Consider the following 19,817-nt stretch of genomic DNA (forward strand, 5'->3'; position numbering starts at 1 on the left):
AAAATTAGTAATAAAACCATCCTAAAAAAACGACTAAAAAACAAAATACTATATTACATTATTTAAAAAAAAACAAATAATTTGGATTTTTAATTAAAACACCAATAATATTTTTGGCACCCACAAATAAAACAAATACCACTCACCCCATATTATAATAAAAACAAAAATATAATAAAATCTATCTCACTTTTTTAAAGACATTCACCCCTTTATCCACACACACACTATTAAATCTTTTTATCTCATTTTCATAAACACACTTAACCCACTTTAGAGACACACTACATACATTATTTTATTTTTTATTTAATTTTTATTTTATTTATTTTTAAATTATAAATACTTTTTAAAAAAATATTTATTTATTTTTAAAATCATTGTTTTTAACAGTAATATTAAATAGTTTAAATTTTTATAGATAATAATTTATTGATTTTACATTAGTAATAAAAAATATTAATATCAATTTATTTTCTTTTTTTTTCTCAACATTAAAATTTTAGAGTTTTAAATATTCGAATAATTAGTATTATAATATCCAATAATATAAAAAAAATAGTAATAATATAATATAATAATAATATTAATAATAATAATATAATTTAGTTTTATAAAAGTAATTAATAAGCCATTTTCCTATCATAGAACATATTATTAATTATATAATTAGTAATAACGAAAGAAATATTTTTTTTTTACAAAAAACAAACACAATTAACAAAAGCTTAACATTCTCACACTCTCACACCTTTTTTTTAACTAAATAATTTTTTTTAAAAAAACACAACCCACATTTTATTTCATTTCATTTCCATTTCACTTTATTTCTTTCTTTCTTTCTCTTTTTTTTTTTAAAAAACATATAAATTTAACAATATAAATTTTTTTTAAAAAAAAATCTCTAAAATAAATAAAATAAAAATGGAACCAATTTTAATCCCATCACAACATAATAGATTAAATATCCCAACTGAACCAAACGAAGATGAATTTAATTACAAGTCTGATGAATTCAAAGGTCAATTAAATATAGATTCTTTTGAAATTCTTTCAAATATTGGTAGTGGTTCATATGGCGAAGTAAATTTGGTCAAAGAAAAAAATTCACAAGAGGTATATGCAATGAAAAAAATATTTTATGTAGATGTAAATGACTCTGAATTGGTTGTATGTATAAAATATATTAATAAAAAAATAATTATTGTTCGATTACTAATATTTTTTTTTATTTCTACAGAAAAAAAGAGCATTTAGAGAAAGAAATGCAATGGTTACTTGTAATAATAAAAATAATAAAAGGGCACCAAAACTATTTTGTTCATTTGTAGATAGTATCGAAGGTGTTTTTTATTATGTCATGGAGTATATTCCAGGTGGTGACTTTAATACATTTTGTTATGACCGTCTTGTTGAAGGTAAAAAGTTTACAGACGAAGAAATTAAATTCTATATTGCCGAATTAGTTTGTTGTTTAGAATCTTTCCATTCATACGGGCTTCTTCATAGAGATGTCAAGCCAGAGAATATATTGATCAATAAAGATGGCCACCTTATTCTTGGTGACTTTGGTTCATCAAAACAAGCCGTTAATACTACAAGCTCCTCAGGTTTCTCTTTCTCAGGCTCCCCATCAAGTGCTGGTAGTGGATCCCTTGGTTCAAGATCATTTGATAATACTCCACCAAATTTTTCATCTTTTTTAAGAAATCCAAATAATGTAAGATATCAATTTTTAATCACATACTAATTGTAAAATATAAAAATTCTAATTTTTTTTATTTTTATTTATTAGTCCTATACTTCTTATATTGGTACCCCTCAATATATGGCCGTTGAAGTGGTTCAAGGTGTTAACTATTCCAAACTTTGTGACTATTGGTCATTAGGTGCAATTCTTTTCGAATTGGTTACCGGAACTGCTTTATTTGTCGAATCACCTGACACTACAGAACAAAAAATTAGAGAAAATATTGGAAATTGGAGGGGTTTATTGAATACTGCCATTCAAAAAAGCCAACCAAATATTTCTAAAGTAGCAGAATCTTTAATCAGAGAGTATGTGGTTTATTTTTACCATGTTTTTTTTTTATTTTTTCTTTTGAAAAAATATTTTATTATCCTCTCTTTTTTATTGATTGTTTTCTTTAATTTTTTTTTTTATTTTTATTTTTATATTTATATTTATATTATAAAATTTTGATTTCTAATTTTTTTTTTTTTTAACTATATAGATTAATTTCACCAGAAAGAAAAAGAATTGATGCCACAGGTATTAAAAAACATCCATTCTTTGAAGGTATAGATTGGGAAGGTATGCTTAATCTCACTGTTGAACCACCATTCAAACCAACAATCGATAAAAACTAAATCATAACCAATAATATAAATATACACAAATTTTAAAAAAAAAAATTCAAAAAAAGAAAAAAAAACAACTTTGATGTGGGGCAACTTTTTTCGCTCAATAGCCAATTTATAAATAATCAGTATAAAGAGATTCAAATAATATTTTTTACGCAATATAATTTCAATCACCTTTTTTTTTTCCAATTAACCACGATATCATTCTTAACTCTGTGAAATTTAATAGTTACATAGCGTATACGAAACAAAAAATTATAAACGAAAATAAAATATAATTAAAATAAAAATATCAAAAAAAAAAAAAAACACTTCACCTTTTTGTGATGGTGTGAACATTGCCCATTTATTATTTTAAAGACCCTAAGAACCCAAGAAAGATTTTTTTTTTTTTTAAAATTTTAAAAATAAATTGTTTATTTATAAATTTTACATTTTTTTTTACCTTGCGGAATAATATAAATTAGAAAATTATAAAAAAAATATTGTTTATGATAATTCAAGAATTCAGAGAAAACCTTTTTTGATTTTAGATAAAAAAAATTTCTAAAAAATCTCAATATTTTTTTTTTTTTTTTTTCCTGTTCTATTAATATACCTTTATATCTAAAATTTTTTTTTTTTTTTATTATATTATTTATTGTTGTTATAATAAAATGAATTGTTTTAAATTTATTTCAATTTTATTTGTATTTTTGTTTATTGGCATTATATATGCTGAAGAGGTTCTAAGAGTAAAAGATGCCTGTAGTTCAGATCCATATATCATTAGTTCTGATAAATGTTATAATAGTTGTGGAAAATCATTTAATATAAAAAAAGAAAAGAAAAATTATGTTACCTACATCTACTCAAGTAAAAATTGTAATAGATTTTCTCTTGAGATATTTTCTATCAAGAGTTTTAGATGTAATGGAAAAAACATCACTTCATCAAATTATATTTTTAATTGTAAAGTTGAAACCCCAACTCCAACAACTACTCCAAGTGTTACCCCAAGTGTTACTCCAAGTGAAACTCCCTCCTCGACTCCAAATCAATCTGAAAGCTCATCAAATGAATCATCAAACTCCCGTTCAAGCGAGACTTCATCATCAGTAGACAGCTCATCATCAACTGAAAGCTCATCAAATGAATCATCAAATGGATCAAACGGATCAAATGGATCAAACGGATCAAATGGATCAAACGGATCAAATGGATCATCAAATGGATCATCAAATGGATCAATTGAGCCATCAAGTGAAACTTCATCTTCATCAAATGAATCCTCATCAAATGAGTCCTCATCAAATGAATCTTCATCAAATGAATCTTCATCAAATGAATCTTCATCAAACGAATCATCATCAAATGAATCCTCATCAAACGAATCATCTAATGGATCAAATGGATCAATTGAGCCATCAAGCGAAACTTCATCCTCAGAAGATACCTCTTCATCAGTAGATAGCACCTCATCAGGAGAAAGTTCCTCATCAATTGATAGTTCATCAAGTGAACCATCAAGTGAATCAAATGAACCATCAAGTGAATCAAATGAATCATCAAGTGAATCTAATGAGTCATCAAGTGAATCAAATGAATCATCAAGTGAATCAAATGAGTCATCAAGTGAATCCTCAAGTGTCTCTTCAAATGGATCATTAAATCATTCCTCAAGTGAATCATCAAATCATTCCTCAAATGAAAGTTCATCAAAAGATATTGAGGTCCCACACAACAGCGAAAGTGAATTAGATAGTGAATCTAGTGGTACCAATACAATAAAACCAATTTCTTTTATTATTTTTATTTTTGGAATAATATTAGTTAATTATTAAATAAAATAATAAAAAAAATCCTTTTTATTAAAAAAAAAAAAAAAATTCCTTTTAAAATAAATATTAAATTCATTTATATTTTTTTATTTATATTCATTTTATTTTTTTAGTTGGGGAAAATAAAAAAAAAAAAAAAAAAAAAAAAAAATTTATTATTATTATAATTTGAACAGTTATATATTCAAAAAAACTATAAAAATAGTTAACAATTTGAAAACCTAAGATTTTTTGAACACCTAACATTGACTTTTTTTTTTTTCTTTGTTTCTTTTTCTTTTTCTTTATTTTTTTTTTTTTCTTTATTTTATTTTTTTTTTTTTTCTATTAAATTTTTTTTTAATTCAGACCTTGTTTAAAACTGTTACATGGATGTTGAATGTTTGGGTGATGGCTTGGTTATATAGTGTGAAATAGTGCTTAATTAAAACATAAAAAAAAAAAATTGTTAGTGTCAATAATTAAAATAATTAAAATAAAAAAAAAATCTAATGATCACAGGGTTATAAAAAAAAAAATTAAAAATTTAAAAAAAAAATATTTTTGGGTATGGAAAACGCCATTTTTTTTTTTTATTTATTTTATTTTTTTTTTATTTTTTTTATTATTTAATAAACTAAACAATTTTTTTTTTTTTTAAATTTAATATTACCAAAAGGATTAATATTATTTTAATTACAATTTTATTTTTACTTTAAAAATTTTATTTGTTTTTTTAATAACAACCAACAATTACAATTTTTGTATATATTTTTAATTATTTACACATAAACACTGATAAAAATTATTTATTTTATATTTAGATCCACATCACACACTCCAAAAAAACACACAATATTTGCATACACACTTTTTTTTATTTTTAAATTTATTTTTTAAATCACTTCACTCACCATCTGTCAATAATAACAACGTATTAGTAACATTTGTAATAAAAGTAATATAACAACGATATAACAAAAAATAATAACTAATATTTTTAATATTAATATCAACACCACATCACACACAAAAACACACAGTATACTTATACACTAATACACCACTCTTCCTGTCATAAAATCCCCCACATACATTCAAATAACCTTATTATATATAACAAACAACCTCATTTCCATATCAAATGTTATAATTCAATTATTATAATAAAAAAAAAAAAAATAAAAAAAAAAAAATAAATAATTATTATAATTTATTAAATTTAAAAAAAAAAAAAAAAAATTAAAATTAAATTAAATTAAACATTAAAATTTTTTTTATTATTTTTTAATTATTGGGTATATATACCCCCTCAATAAAATTTATTTTTTCTTTTCTCTATTTAAAACTAAAAAAAAGTAATAATACTAAAACAAACAAAATAATAATAATTTTACCCAAAACAAAATAAAAAAATAAAAATAAAAAAATTAATCATATTGTAATAAATAATAATGGAGACATTACAATTACAAATACATCAATTAAATCAGCAACATCAAAAGAAACAACTGCAAAATCAGATGGGGCACCAAGATCAAAGGCACCAAAGTTGTTTATATGCAAAGTTAATATTTAAAAACAATTCACAAGAAATCAAAGATTATATTCAGTATTTAGATCAACAATTACAACAACAGAGAATCGATGGAGATGTTCAAGTTAAACTTTTGGAGTTATTGGGATACTACAATTATGAATTAAAAACAATAGAGTCATTACAACGTTCAATCGATTTGTATCGTGAAGCATTCTCCCTATTGACTACCTCACCATTATCGATTCAACAAGTAGACTATGCCTATGTTTTAGCATGTGCTGCCCGTTCACAATATATTTTCGATTTTCAAAATGGTTTAAAGGGACAAATTCATGGTGGTGGTTTATATTATGCATTAGATAACAGATCATATAATACTTTTGAAAATGCCATTTCAATTTTAAATCAACTAAAATATCAAGGCCCATATATTGGTATGATTTTAAATATGCAAGTTTCATGCGCCCTTTACGCACGTTCACGTTTATGGGAGCCCGATCAAGAGTTTTTAGATGTTCTTCGTGAAAAATTAAATTCCGCCCTTTTAAATTTTAAAGCCAATGGTTATAACGATCATCATCAAGATTGTTCCGAATCTTTTTTTCTATATGGCACTTTAGAATGCCACTATCGTTCTCATCAATCAATGGAAGATCATCGTAGTTTATCCCAAAGATATTTTAATATTGCTTTACAAGGTTTCCGTTTACATTATGGCCAATCACATCCAATGATGGCTTACTTATATAATCGTATGTCTGATAGTTATGATACAGAAGTTAGATCTCAAAACCTTAGTAATTATAATAGTTTTTTTAGAGATGTTTATAAAAAAACTAGTAGTAATAATTTAACCTATAATAATGATAATAACAATAGTGACAATGATAACAATAGTAATAATGATAATAATAGTAATAACAATGACACTCTTTTAAGTTATAATAATAGTAGTAGTAAAAATAGTTATAGTGACGATTTAAATGAACTTTTTCAAACAAAAAGTTATAATGACAGCTATAAGAGTAATAATAGTATCAGTAGAGGTAGCATAAGTTATAGAAATAATACCAACAATAATAATAATGACGATAGTAGTAGTAATAGAAATAGCTTAGACTTTGATCCTTATTCCACAAGACATCTTTTTAAAAAAAGTGAAGGTGGTGAGGATAATAATAGCAGTAATAATAGTTTAAGCTACAATATTAATAATAATAATAATAATAATAACAATAATAACAATAATAATAATAATACTAACAACAATAATAGTAATAATAATTCACATAGTAGTAATAAACCAGTTTTATATGAATCAATTGCATTACGTTATGATGCATTAACTATAATAAAATCTTATTATGGTCCAAATCATATTGAAACTATCCCAATTATAGAGTCATTATTTTGTACTTTAAGTAAATATGGTTTAGCAAATCCATCTTTGGCCAAAGAAAACCAACATATTCAACGTATCAATGATATTCCAACTTTAAACCAAAAATATGACACCGTCAAATGTAAATGTTCAATCCAATAAGAATAGAAGAAATGTATAGTGTAATTTTCTGTTTCTCATCTCTGTTCAATGTAGCAACCTGTATATCAATTTACCACAGATTTTATTTATTTATTTATTTATTCAATCAAATTAAACAGTACTTTATATATTTCCTGTATATGTTTATTTTTTTTTCTTTTCAAAAATATTCACAAATCCAAATTTGTGCAACCTGTAATTAATACCACCTTTTTTTTCTTTTTTTAGCTAAAAAGTTAAAAGTATAAATAAAGTCTATTTTTTATAAATACATTATTTATTTCATTTTACAATAATTTTATTTATTTTTTTTTTAATTTTTTTTTTAATTTTTTTATTTTTTTAATTTTTTAATTTTTTTTTTTAATTTTTTTTTAATTTTTTCAAAATTTTTATAAAATTTTTTTTAATTTCATTAGTTTCAAATTTTAAATTAGTATCTATATTTGTTATTTCTATAATAAAATTTAAGAGGTTTATTTATACAAATCATTTATAGTATTTTTTTATTTTTACTTTTTCTTCAATATTTAATTGTTCAAATCAAATAAACAAACAAAAAAAAAATAAATAAAAAATAAAAAAAAATAAAAAAAAAGATTTACAAATTTGTCTAATAAATTATAATAGTTGTAAATAATAATCCAGTCGAATAAACAAATTAAAATAGTTCATTTATATAATAGTTGTATATAAAATAAATAAAATAATATAAAATAATATAGAATTGTTTTTTTCTCATTGTAAATATTTATTATATTAGATAGGACAAAATTAAAATGGAGACAAAAACTCCATCAACAGCAACTCCCACAGATAAAGAATGGGAGCAATCAGAAAATTTTCAAAATATTTTTAATCGCCTTAAAAAAATCACAGATTGCCACAACGAACCAAATTGTGATGTTGCAGGAATCAATGGAAGATTTAAAATGGAATTATATAATTTAATATCAAAATATACAAAGGGTGAATTATTCAGTGCTCAAAAGCTAATAAATATTTTTAAATATGAAAACTTTTTAGTGGTAAATATTTTGTTAACAATAATGATCATTATATTAAAATAAATATACTAATATTTCTTTAGTCAATTAAAAATTTCGATACAGTTTTATCAGATGTTTTTTGGTTGGTTGGCACAGAAATTGAAACCTTGGGTTCAGAAGATAACATCCAAAAACCATATTTGATTACATTGGTTAAAGAAAGTGTTGAACAAGGAGTAGTACCAGCAAATATGTTGAAGGAAAGATTGGAAATGGATATATTGGAGGCTTCAGGTATAATTAAAAGTCAAAAAAAATTTTTAAATAGACTTATCAGAGTAAATACAAAGGATGTGTAAGTAAATTTTAATTTTAGTACTGGTTTGGTTTGGATATCTCTTTTAGAAAAAAAAAAAAATCAATGAAACAATTATTAATATCCAATCTTAAAAATAATAACAAATTTTGAATAATACTACACAAAATAATCAGTTATACACAAGTAAAGTTTAATTTATTTAAAGAAGAAAGTGAAGGTTTTTCGAAAGTGTTATCAGAGTTAAACAAAGGTCCATTATTAAATGAACGTACAGTAGACGCAACCATCCAAAATATTAAAGCATTGATTGGTTATTTCAATTTGGATCCAAATAGAGTTTTAGATATAGTTTTAGATAGCTTTGAACAAAATTTTCAAAATTCCGAATGTTTTTTAAAGATTTTAAAGAATTTTAAAGTTTCTGCAATTCCGCAATTAATTGGTTTTAAGTACCAATTTTATCAACAACAACAACTATCTCAAATTCAACAAATAAAGCAACAATTAGAGCAGCAAGCTGCTGCTGCTGTTGCCGCTGCTGCCGCCGATAAAAGTGAAACTACTATAAAATCATCATCCTCAACCTCAACATCCAATACAGTTCAAGAATCACCTATTATACAAACCACAACCAACCCAAATGATATAATAACACCAAAATCGCTATACAACGTCACAGCATTATTGTTAAAAGAAAAAATATTTAATTTAGAGTCAATTTATCCACATGTAAGTTAAAAATAACGATCACTATTATTTTACCACCAATATTTTCCATTTCATTGACTAACCAGTTTATTTTTTGTTTTATAGTTGGCACCAAGCGATGAAGAGATTAAAAACCAATTTCAACATAGAAGAGAGGAAATTATTGCTTCCTCTAGAAATTCCACCTCATTGGTATCAAATGATGATACTCAACAAAGTGCCAATGCTAGTAAAAAGGAACAAGCAGCATCACAGGCTGTCGCTGCTGTTGCAGCTGCAAATGAATTAGTTCAAGAGAACCAAAAATTCAATTTATTGGTTGCACTATTAGAGACCCACGAAGTCCATTGTACAGGCCAACTACTTTATAATTTATCATCCTCTCAAATTGATGTAGCATCAAATACACAAGTATCTCAAGCTTTAATTTCACGTTTGTCACAAATTATCGAACCACTTTATAATCCAATTTCATTCACTACCTTAAGAGAATCATGCACTACAACTGGCTCAAGTACTATTATTACCAATTTCGATTTACAGGCATTTATAGATTCATCAGAAATGATATTCTTTTTACTTGGCCACTTAGGAGTTTTCCTATCTCAAGATATCAAATTATTTTTAAAAATTTGCAGAATTTTTGAAAGGGTCGTAGTTAAAGTTTTACCATTGGTAGACCAACAACAACCAAACTCGAAAATAAATTACGTTCAATTAAAGAGTGACCTTGAAAGTATCTTACAGTCCGTTCTTTTACCAACCTTTTCAATGACACCAGAAAATCCTTGTGTTGCCAGTGAGATTTGGGATATCTTAAAACACTTCCCATATCAAAAGAGATACCAAATTTATTACGAATGGAAAGAACAATACAAAAAAGTCCTCTCTTTAATATGCACCAAAACAGACGTTATCATTGAAACAAAAAAGATTATGCGTCGTTTATCAAAAGATAATTACAAACAATTAGGCAAATCCATTGGTAAAATTAGTCATGCCCACCCAGCCATCGTATTTGAAGTCATTTTATCTCAAGTAGAACTTTTTGACTCCCTTGTTATTCCATTGGTCGACGGTCTTAGATATATTTCAACATTATCTGCGGACGTACTCAGTTTTGTACTTTTAGAAAGACTTTGTATAAAGAGAGATAGACTAAAACCGGATGGTACAAATATTGCATCTTGGTTCCAAGCACTCTCACTTTTTATTGGTTTATACTATAAAAAGTACCCTCTTACCGAATTGGAAGGTATTTTACAATATACCGTTAATCAATTAAAAGATAACAATTCTCTCGATTTAATTATTCTTAAAGAGTTGTTATTAAAAATGGGTGTCACAGAGATTGTCGAAGAAGCTCCTGAAGCTCAAATGGAGGCTCAGGCCGGTGGTGAAAATTTAAAACAAGAAACTACCACAGTTCAACTACAGGGTGTTAGAAATTCAAAGAAGTCGATAAACAAATTAAAAGAAGCACTTGTTAATAGTAAACTAGCCTTTCCACTTTTCGTTTTAATTGCTAAACAATGCCACAATATCATTCATGATTCAAATGAACATCAACATATCAAACTTATCAATAATCTTTATGACAAATGTCAAGAAACTTTACTTCAATATACAGAGTTTTTATCATCCCATTCAACACCCGAAAAATATTCAGAATATTTTAAAGAAGATTTCAATAGTCTAGTAAATACATATCATTTGGAGCCAGAAGCTGCTTTTCATATTTATAGGCCAGTATTTAATCAGATTTTTAAAGGATTAGCTACTACTACCAGCACCACCACTGTCAGCACCACCATTACCAGCACTACCTTACCATCATCACCAACTGCTACAGCCCCAACTACATCAAGCGAGCCATCTTCAAAAAACATTACCTCAATTTGTAAACCAATTTATTCCGATGATATTTGGAAAACCATTAGCCCAGAGTTATACAGTACTTTTTGGTCCCATTCATTATATGATATTTACGTACCAAAAACATTATATGAAACTGAAATAACAAAGCTCAAAAAACAAATTAGTGAATTAGAATATCAATATGTACAAAGTGGTAGTAAAGATGTAAAGAAAAAGAAAGAAAAAGAAAGAGTTCAAACAAATCTTGAAAAATTACAAAAAGAATTCAATACTCAAAATCAAAACCATCAAAAGGTATTAGAATCAATTCAATCTCAAAAAGATAAATTCTTCCAAGAAAGTAAAGATACAAATATAAAGAAAGAATCATTAATTAAATTCCTTCAATACTGCGTTTTTCCAAGAGCAACCTTTACCTCAACCGATGCCATCTACTGTGCCAAATTTGTACAAATATTACATACCATTAATACACCAAACTTTGGTTTAATGAACTATTACAATGAATTAGTTAGTATGATTACCTTTACAGTTTTTTCAAGTACAGATAACGAGGCCAATAGATTTGGAAGATTTTTAAGCGAATCATTTGGTGTATTAAATAAATGGAAACAATCAGAATCTATTTATGATAGAGAATGTGGCAAAATTATCAAATTAAATTATGAAAATTTCGTCAAATTTTTCACAAAGTGTCATAAATCGATTAGTGATTCGTTTGCTCTCTGTTTAAATTCAGGTGAACATATGGTTATTAGAAATGGTCTATTGGTATTAACTAAATTGGTACACTATTTCCCAGCTCATAAATCAAACTATGAATATATCGAGTCATTGGTATCACAATTAAAACAAAGAGAAGATTTAAAAACCTTAGCAATCAGATACAACTCTCTATTAGATAAAGAAAAACCAAGAATGATTGATGATATCAAACCAAAAAAAACAAATACAACCACTACAAACACCTCTCAATCAAACACAAACTCTCCACAATCCTCATCCAAAGATGTTACTATGAAAGAATCAAAAGAAACTAGAGACTCCAAAGATGTTGCTATGAAAGAATCAAAAGAAACTAGAGACTCCAAAGATGTTATTATGAAAGATGATACAACCAATAAATCTGAAAGGGATAAACAAAGAGAAGAACGTGATAAAGAAAGAGATAGCACCAAATCATCAAGAGAAATTGAAAGAGAACAACGTGAAAAGGAAAAAGATAAGCAACAAAGAGAGGAAAAAGAACAACGTGAAAAAGAAAAGGAACAACGTGAAAAAGAAAAGGAACAACGCGAAAAAGAAAAAGAACAACGTGAAAAAGAAAGAGATTTAAGAGATAAGGAACAACGTGAAAAAGATGTTCGTGAAAAAGATCGTGAACAAAGAGAAAAAGAGTCCCAACAACGTGATAAGGATCGTGATAGAGAAAGAGATCAACACAAAGATCAAAAAGAAAGAGATAAGCAAAGAGAAGACCGTGATAAAGAAAAAGAAAGGGACCAACAAAAGGAAAAAGAAATTCAACGATTAGAAAGAGAGCGTAATGATAGAGACCGTATCGAAAGAGATCGTAGTGACAGAGATTCATCACAACCTCGTATTGAAAGAGATGTCAGTAGAGATAATAGAGATAGAGAAAATTATGGAAGTAGAGGTAACAACGATAATAATAGTAATAACAACAGAGACTATAATAGAAATGAAAATAGAGGTGAAGGTAGAGATTATAATAGAAATGAAAATAGAGGTGACTTCAACAGAGATATAAGAGATAGGAGCAAAGAAAGAGAAAGAGAAAGTACCAGGACCGAAAATAGAAGTGATAATAGAAATGATTTTAGAGACAATAGAAATGATAGAAGTGATAGAAATGACAGAAATGATAGAGGTGAAAGCAAAGATGGAAGAAATGAGCTTAGAGATAGCGGCAGAAATGATAGAGGCGAAAGAAATGATCTAAGAGAAGGTAGAAATGAAAGAGATAGAAGTGATAAAGACATTAAAAACGAAAGAAGCGAAAGAAATGAAAGAAATGAAAGTAGAGCTGAAAGAGATAATAAGAGTGACAATAAAGATAAAAATGATAGAGATATCAAGAATGATAGAGATATCAAGAATGATAGAAATGAAAGAAGTGAAAGAAATGAAAGAAACGATAGAAATGAAAGAAATGATAGAAACGATAGAGGTGATAGAAATGAAAGCAAAGAAAGAAACAAAAATAATGAAACACCACAACAATCACCACCACAAAAATCACCACCACACAGATCAAACAATCGTAATGAAAACACTTCACCAACCTTATCATCCAATGTAACTTCTCCTGCTATACCACCACCATCAGAAGAGGAAAAATTTAAAAGAGATAAAAAAAAGAGAGAAGAGAAATTTGAATCATTAAAGAAAAGCAATAGTAGCAGTAATATAAGTGGTGAAAGTCAATCATCAACACCACCATCAACATCATCAAATCAGATTAGAAGCAGATCCAATAGCAAAGATAGATCACAACAATCACCTCCTCATCAACAACAACAACAAGCTCCACCACGTGATAAAGAGGAAAAAGACGAAAATGAAAAAAATCAAAAAATCAAAGAATTGAGAGAAAAAGCGGCTCTTAGTAAAAAAGATAATACACCTTCACAACAAAATGATAAATCAAATAATAACAATAATAATGATCAAAAGAAAAGGGAAAGAGAAAAAGAAATTGAACAAGAAGAGTATAAAAGAAAGAAAACCCTTAATCGTAAGCCCAATCAATTACAATCACCACCACTACAACAACAGCAATATCATGGTGGCTATGGTCACCAACAACACGGTCATGGCGGTCACCAACAACATCATCAAGGCGGCCATGGAGGTGGATATGGTGGTAGAAACGATAAAGATAGAAACTATAATAACTACAACAATAGAGGTTATAAATAAATTTAAAATAAATGTTTTAGTTCAAATTCTAATATTTTTGAACACCTAATATTTCTTTGTAAATTTTTCTTTTTTTATTTATTTGTAAAATCCCTTTTTCTATATATTTACATTTAAAAAGAAATAATTTTATATATAAAAAGTTAAGTTGTAAAAAAACATATTTTTATTTAGCCATTTTAAATTTTATAATATAACAAGAGGTTATATTTTAATTTTGTTATTTTATCCTCTAATATGAGTTATTTAAAAGCATGTTTTTGGAATTTTTTCAGATAACATATCTTTTAACCCCATGCCTTTATTGTTGATATCGATAATGGGATAAAGGTTTTTTGAATATTTTCCAAAGTATTTTTTCTAATGTTTAACAAAAGAATATAAAAGTGTGGAAATGTTTTGGAATTCCCAACTGTATTGATATGCTGATTCACGAAGATTTTTTCTTAAATACTAAAAATATTTTGAATAATCATATTTTTGAACAATTTGTCTTTTTTTGATACCCAGAGGTCCCAACCTTTTTCCATTAATAAGATTTAAACACCAAAAAAAAAAAAAAAAAAAAAAAAAAAAAAAAAAAAAAAAAAAAAAAAAAAAAAAAAAACAGGATTCTATCTAGCCGGGCTAGTTAATTAAGTGGTGGTATTTCACGGATGGCAAAGCCTCCCACCTATTTTAAACCTTTATTGATAATATTGCTGCGAGAATCGTTGAAGGTTTAGGGAAAAAAAAGTTATTATCTCTTTTTTTAAAAAAAAAAAAATTATTTTATTTTAATATGATTTCCAAATTACAAGGGTAATTATTATTTAAGGAGTAAGTTATAACAACCAAGCAATTCGCATTAAATATTATAATGAGAGCATAAATATTTGTATAATCTGTTTATGCTTGTGATGAGGTTAACCAAGTAATTTCGCTCTTGTATAAAGAATTTGATTCTAACTTGTTTAATAGTTCGATTGGATCAGTTTCAACAATAAGAGATGAAATGAAACGACCATCAACAAAACCAGAGTCTACACTATTTTTTAATAAACTAACTAAATGATCGTAATATCCATTAACATTTAAAATGCCAACTGGTTTTGAATGAATACCTAATTGAACCCATGTCATACATTCGAATAATTCCTCTATTGGAAGTAAATAGAAACATTAATATACGTTTAATTTTTTTTTATTAATATAAAACCCTTACCAAATGTGCCAATACCGCCAGGTAAAGCAATAAATGCATCTGATGAATTATACATAATTTCTTTTCTGGTGTGCATGCTATCTACATAAGTGACTTCACCAACGGTGGTACCTGAAATTTCTTTTGGTGATAAAGATCTTGGGATAATACCCTTAACATTACCGCCAGCTTCTTGGACGCCATGTGAAACTGCACCCATAATACCAATATTTCCACCACCATAAACCAAACCATATCCTCTTTTTCCCATTTCGCTTGCTAATTGTTTAGTAACTTCAACATATTTTTCGTCGTTACCTTTTCTGCTTCCGCAAAAAACACAAATATTTTTAATTTTTTTGGTGCCTGGAATCATTTTATTACTATTATTACTAATATAGCTATATTATATAAAATTGTATTATTATAAAATTAACAAAAAAATAAAAAAAACAAAAAAAAACGAAATCTATGAAAGAAAATTATTAAAAAAATTAAATTTAAAAAAAAAAAATAAAAAATAATTTAAAAAAAATAAAATATAATAAATATTTAATTTTATAAATTAAAACAAATAAATAGCTAGTACAAAAAAATACCACCAGGAAGAATAAAAAAATTGTTGGCAAAACCACATACACACAATTAACAAAAAAGAAAAAAAAAAAAAATTATTATAAATTGGCAAAAAATAAAAAACCAAAAATATGTTTTAAATATTTAATTATTTTTTAAGAATAATTATTTTATTTATTAAATCTTTTTTTTTTTTTTTTAAAAAATTATTTTTAAAAATTCTATAAAGTATTTTTTATTTATCGGATTCGGCTGTATTGTTATTTTGTTATTTTCTGTAAAATTATTATTTTTTTATATTTAGGTTATTATTACAAAAACTTTTATATAAAGTAATTTGGTTATATTATTAAAATTATGATTTAAAAAAAAGAAAGAAAATTAAAATAATAATATTATTATTTAAAATTTTAATTATCTTCGGCCATTCTTGAAGCCATATTTCTGGAATTAGCTTCAATTGGATTTACAAAGTTTTGAATATTGATACTAGCCATAGCACTTTGACCTGGAGTACCAGTATTAACACCAGAACCTGATGATTTAGCACCAACACTTGATAATGATGATTTCTTTGATTTTGATGATAATGAAGCACCGCTACCACTACCACCGTTCTTGAGTGATTTTAATTTAATTTGTGGTAAACCATCATCTTCGACTGGTTTATAAATCTTCCAGAACTTGGCACCATAGATGATGAGTACACAAGAGAAAGTAGAGAAAATAGCACAAGCAGAGATAATGGTGTTTCTATTACGAGTACTGGTAACACCGACCATAAGAATTACAATAATAAAACTACAGAAAGTAATTAAATAAATAGCAGTGGCAAAATCGTGAGCTTCAACAAACTCTTCTAAATCGATGACACGAGTCTTCCAAGCAATGAAACAACCATATAATAATTGTAAACCGTGGAATACTAAGATAATGTAAAGGATGATATCACCGGTGAAGTTGTTTACACAATTTTGAGTGTATTCATATCTACCAATACCATCTAAACCCAATGAATCGATTTTACCTGGTTGGCCTGAGGTGCTGTAAATGATTAAAAGAATAACATCGATAATTAAAAATGGAACGAACCAAAGGACGATTTGAAGATATGGAACTGGTGAGATCTTTTGGTTACCACCTTTCTTTTCCATTGAAAGGAACTTCAAGTAGATTAAAGTGGCTTTGATGATAATGAAACCAATTAAGATGTTATAACCAAGTGAAGCCATCCAGATTTTAGAAGTACAGATTTGATCATTTAAGTCTCTAAGATTCCAAAGTAAAATGGCAACAGCGACTAATGAGGCACCTAATAAGATAGTGACACAGAATGGAATGGTAGAGTAAATGATATTTAAGTTGCTGTAGAAAAAGATAACAACAACTAAACCAATAATTAAGCAAACGGCCATTTCGACAATTGATAAAGCTAAAAAGGTCTTGTTTACACCAGAGTTTTCATAGACTTCAACGGTTGGGACAGCATAGTAACCATCGTCAGTAATACCATCTAATAAAGTTTTTTGATTTAATAATTCGTTAATATTATAAAGGACACCATTTTGAGTTAAGTATGGTTGTTGAAGATTGACTAAATCATCAACTAATTTTTGAATATTTGCAACTTCAGCTGGTTCAATCTAAAAATTTAATAAATAAAAAATAAAAAAATTAATATTTTAATTTTAATAAAATAAAAAAAAAATAAAAAAAAAATACTTACTAAGAATGAGAAATAATCTAAAGTAAAGAAACCATTTGAAAAATCACCATAGTATTGATAGTTATCGACCCAGGTACCATCTTTGACCATGTTGGCAACCTTCTTGAATGGCTCTTGGTAGTTGTGGACGACTGATTGGAGAATACGATTACCATAAATGCTTGATTGTGGGAAACCATTGGTACCAAAGGCATATTTTGATTCATTTAAAAACATTTGTGGGACTAACATATCAGTTTGACTTTGTGAAACTAATTGAATACCTTTGTCTAAGAGAATTTGACCGGCACCTCTGGCAGTATCTTGATCACTATAAGATGAAGTAGAGACAACAGATAATGTGGCAGAGCTATTTCTATTTCTCATACCAGTGAAGAAAGCATTGGCGGTATAATAGTTTTCGACTGGTAAACCTGGAACGACCATACCAACATTCTTATTTGTGCCACCAGCAATATAACCTAAAACATAGTGTGGAGAAACTAAATTGTAATGATATGAACCGACATTAACATTTGGGAGGTTTTTAACGGCAATGTTACCATAAATGAAAAAGTAAACTGATGGGTTCTTTTTTGCGATATCTAAAGCTGCTGATCTTTGTGAACTTGAACTGGTGATAATTAAGTTATATTTATCATCGATGAGACTTTGAATTGAGTCATAGGTTGAATCGTAACCACTGATTAAATTTAAAACTTTAGCTGGTTGTTCGACATCTGCTTCAGCTTCAGCCAAACCAAGATTGATTGCATAATTAATACCTAAATCGTCGACTTGACCTTCTAAAAGCAAAGCCATACGTAAATTAGAATCGCTGCTCTGTCCATTACTAAATATTATATTTAATAATAAAATGATAAAAATTAAAAATTTTTTCATTTTTTTTTTTTTCGTCTTTTCTTTTTTTTTCTTTTTTTTTTTGTAAAATTATAGATTGTGAAAAAAAAAAATTTTAAAGTTTATACTATAATATATATATATTAAAAAAAAATATTATTTTATTTATAAAATATTTTTCGTTTTATTTTATTTTATTTTTTATTTTAAAAAAAAATAAAATTTTATTTGTTTTATTTTAAAACTATAAAAATACAAATTAAGGAAAAACAAATAGACCCTATACGTATAAAAGTACAATATAATTATATAACAATATTTATAATAAAAATAAAAATAAAAATAAAAAAAAAAAAAGAAATGTGGAAAAAATATTTTTAAAAAAAAAAAAAAAAAGAAAAAAATAAAATTAATTTTTTTTTTTTTATTTTTTTTTATAGTTTAAAAATTATAGCCATAGTAAATATATGCGCCAATAGGACGATTCCCAAACCACCTAAAAATAAAATCTTTTACAACCCCCAATCATAAACTAATTATTTGAATTTTTTTTTTTTTGGTCAAGGTAGATAGAAAAAAATAATATTATCGTTCGAAAACTGTTGTATTTTAGACAAAAAACACCACTTTTTTTTTTTTTTTTTTTTAATTTTACATATATTTTTTTTTTTTTTTTTTTTTTTGATTGGAGATATTTTTAACAGTTAACTGTAAATGATTAGAATTCAGTCGACAAAATTTTTTTTTAATTAATTTTTTTATTTTTTTTTTTTTTTGTTTATAAAAATAAAAATTGATATAAATAACCAAAAAAAATAAAAAAAAAATAAAAAAAATTTTATTTAAATGGTTTTAAAAATCTTAGTTTAAATTATTATTTGATCGATTTTTGTTTATTATTATTGAAATTTGTTTCTTCATCATCATTATACATTATTTCATTAAAAATATTATTATTATTATTATTATCTGAACACATTATTTTTTAAAACTTTATAAAAAAATAATTTTGTATAACTTTATATATAAAAATTTTTTTTTTTTATTTTATCTTTTTTTTTAAATTTTATTTTTTTATATATTTTCAATTTTTTTTATGAAAATTTTTTCGATAGATTCTGATTTTATAAACGATTCATCTTTCGGTAAAACAACAGTAATTCCTGATCTTCTTTGGAAAGTTTTGGTATTGGTATAAATCATGGTGTATAATCCATTTTCTTTTCTCTTTGGTTCTATTTTGAGATTCTGTTAACCAGTCATCGATCGACCTAACTATTTATTGCTCTTAACCTTTAACTTTTAAACCTTTGTTATCATAATGATTCTTCAGAATATTGGTTAACCAATATTCGAAGAATCAAACCAGGTAGACCATTTCCCAAGAAAATCTGGAGCCTTTGCTGGCC

The 19,817-nt window shown here is 25.9% G+C and overlaps 6 protein-coding genes across 6 annotated transcripts; 4 read left to right on the forward strand and 2 right to left on the reverse strand.

Moving 5' to 3' along the window:
• The first annotated feature begins 335 nt into the window (after nucleotides 1-335).
• On the forward strand, nucleotides 336-2,658 carry DICPUDRAFT_92065 (uncharacterized protein). Its single transcript, XM_003288220.1, has 5 exons — nucleotides 336-388; nucleotides 437-1,170; nucleotides 1,241-1,720; nucleotides 1,796-2,058; nucleotides 2,235-2,658. Exons 2-5 carry the CDS (start codon nucleotides 925-927, stop codon nucleotides 2,368-2,370), a joined length of 1,125 nt encoding a protein of 374 aa, XP_003288268.1. The 5' UTR covers nucleotides 336-388; nucleotides 437-924; the 3' UTR covers nucleotides 2,371-2,658.
• Nucleotides 2,659-3,020: 362 nt separating this feature from the next.
• On the forward strand, nucleotides 3,021-4,187 carry DICPUDRAFT_152487 (uncharacterized protein; the record flags this gene model as incomplete). The annotated part of the gene is made up of 1 exon (XM_003288221.1): nucleotides 3,021-4,187. The coding sequence occupies one exon, from the start codon at nucleotides 3,021-3,023 to the stop codon at nucleotides 4,185-4,187; it is 1,167 nt and encodes a 388-aa protein (XP_003288269.1).
• Nucleotides 4,188-5,617: 1,430 nt separating this feature from the next.
• Nucleotides 5,618-7,902, forward strand: DICPUDRAFT_152488 (uncharacterized protein; the record flags this gene model as incomplete). The annotated part of the gene is made up of 2 exons (XM_003288222.1): nucleotides 5,618-7,226; nucleotides 7,877-7,902. 2 exons carry the CDS (start codon nucleotides 5,618-5,620, stop codon nucleotides 7,900-7,902), a joined length of 1,635 nt encoding a protein of 544 aa, XP_003288270.1.
• A 434-nt stretch (nucleotides 7,903-8,336) lies between these two features.
• DICPUDRAFT_33784 (uncharacterized protein) lies at nucleotides 8,337-14,083 on the forward strand (the record flags this gene model as incomplete). Its single annotated transcript, XM_003288223.1, has 4 exons — nucleotides 8,337-8,590; nucleotides 8,728-9,283; nucleotides 9,368-11,011; nucleotides 11,135-14,083. Coding segments are annotated over 4 exons (5,403 nt in total), but the record flags the coding sequence as incomplete, so codon positions are not given.
• Nucleotides 14,084-14,971: 888 nt separating this feature from the next.
• DICPUDRAFT_152490 (uncharacterized protein) lies at nucleotides 14,972-15,642 on the reverse strand (the record flags this gene model as incomplete). Its single annotated transcript, XM_003288230.1, has 2 exons — nucleotides 14,972-15,222; nucleotides 15,288-15,642. The coding sequence occupies 2 exons, from the start codon at nucleotides 15,640-15,642 to the stop codon at nucleotides 14,972-14,974; spliced, it is 606 nt and encodes a 201-aa protein (XP_003288278.1).
• Nucleotides 15,643-16,285: 643 nt separating this feature from the next.
• DICPUDRAFT_16140 (uncharacterized protein) lies at nucleotides 16,286-18,435 on the reverse strand (the record flags this gene model as incomplete). The annotated part of the gene is made up of 2 exons (XM_003288231.1): nucleotides 16,286-17,485; nucleotides 17,569-18,435. Coding segments are annotated over 2 exons (2,067 nt in total), but the record flags the coding sequence as incomplete, so codon positions are not given.
• Nucleotides 18,436-19,817: the final 1,382 nt, after the last annotated feature.

Source organism: Dictyostelium purpureum (assembly GCF_000190715.1).
Source record: "Dictyostelium purpureum unplaced genomic scaffold DICPUscaffold_128, whole genome shotgun sequence".
NCBI classification, from domain to species: domain Eukaryota; phylum Evosea; class Eumycetozoa; order Dictyosteliales; family Dictyosteliaceae; genus Dictyostelium; species Dictyostelium purpureum.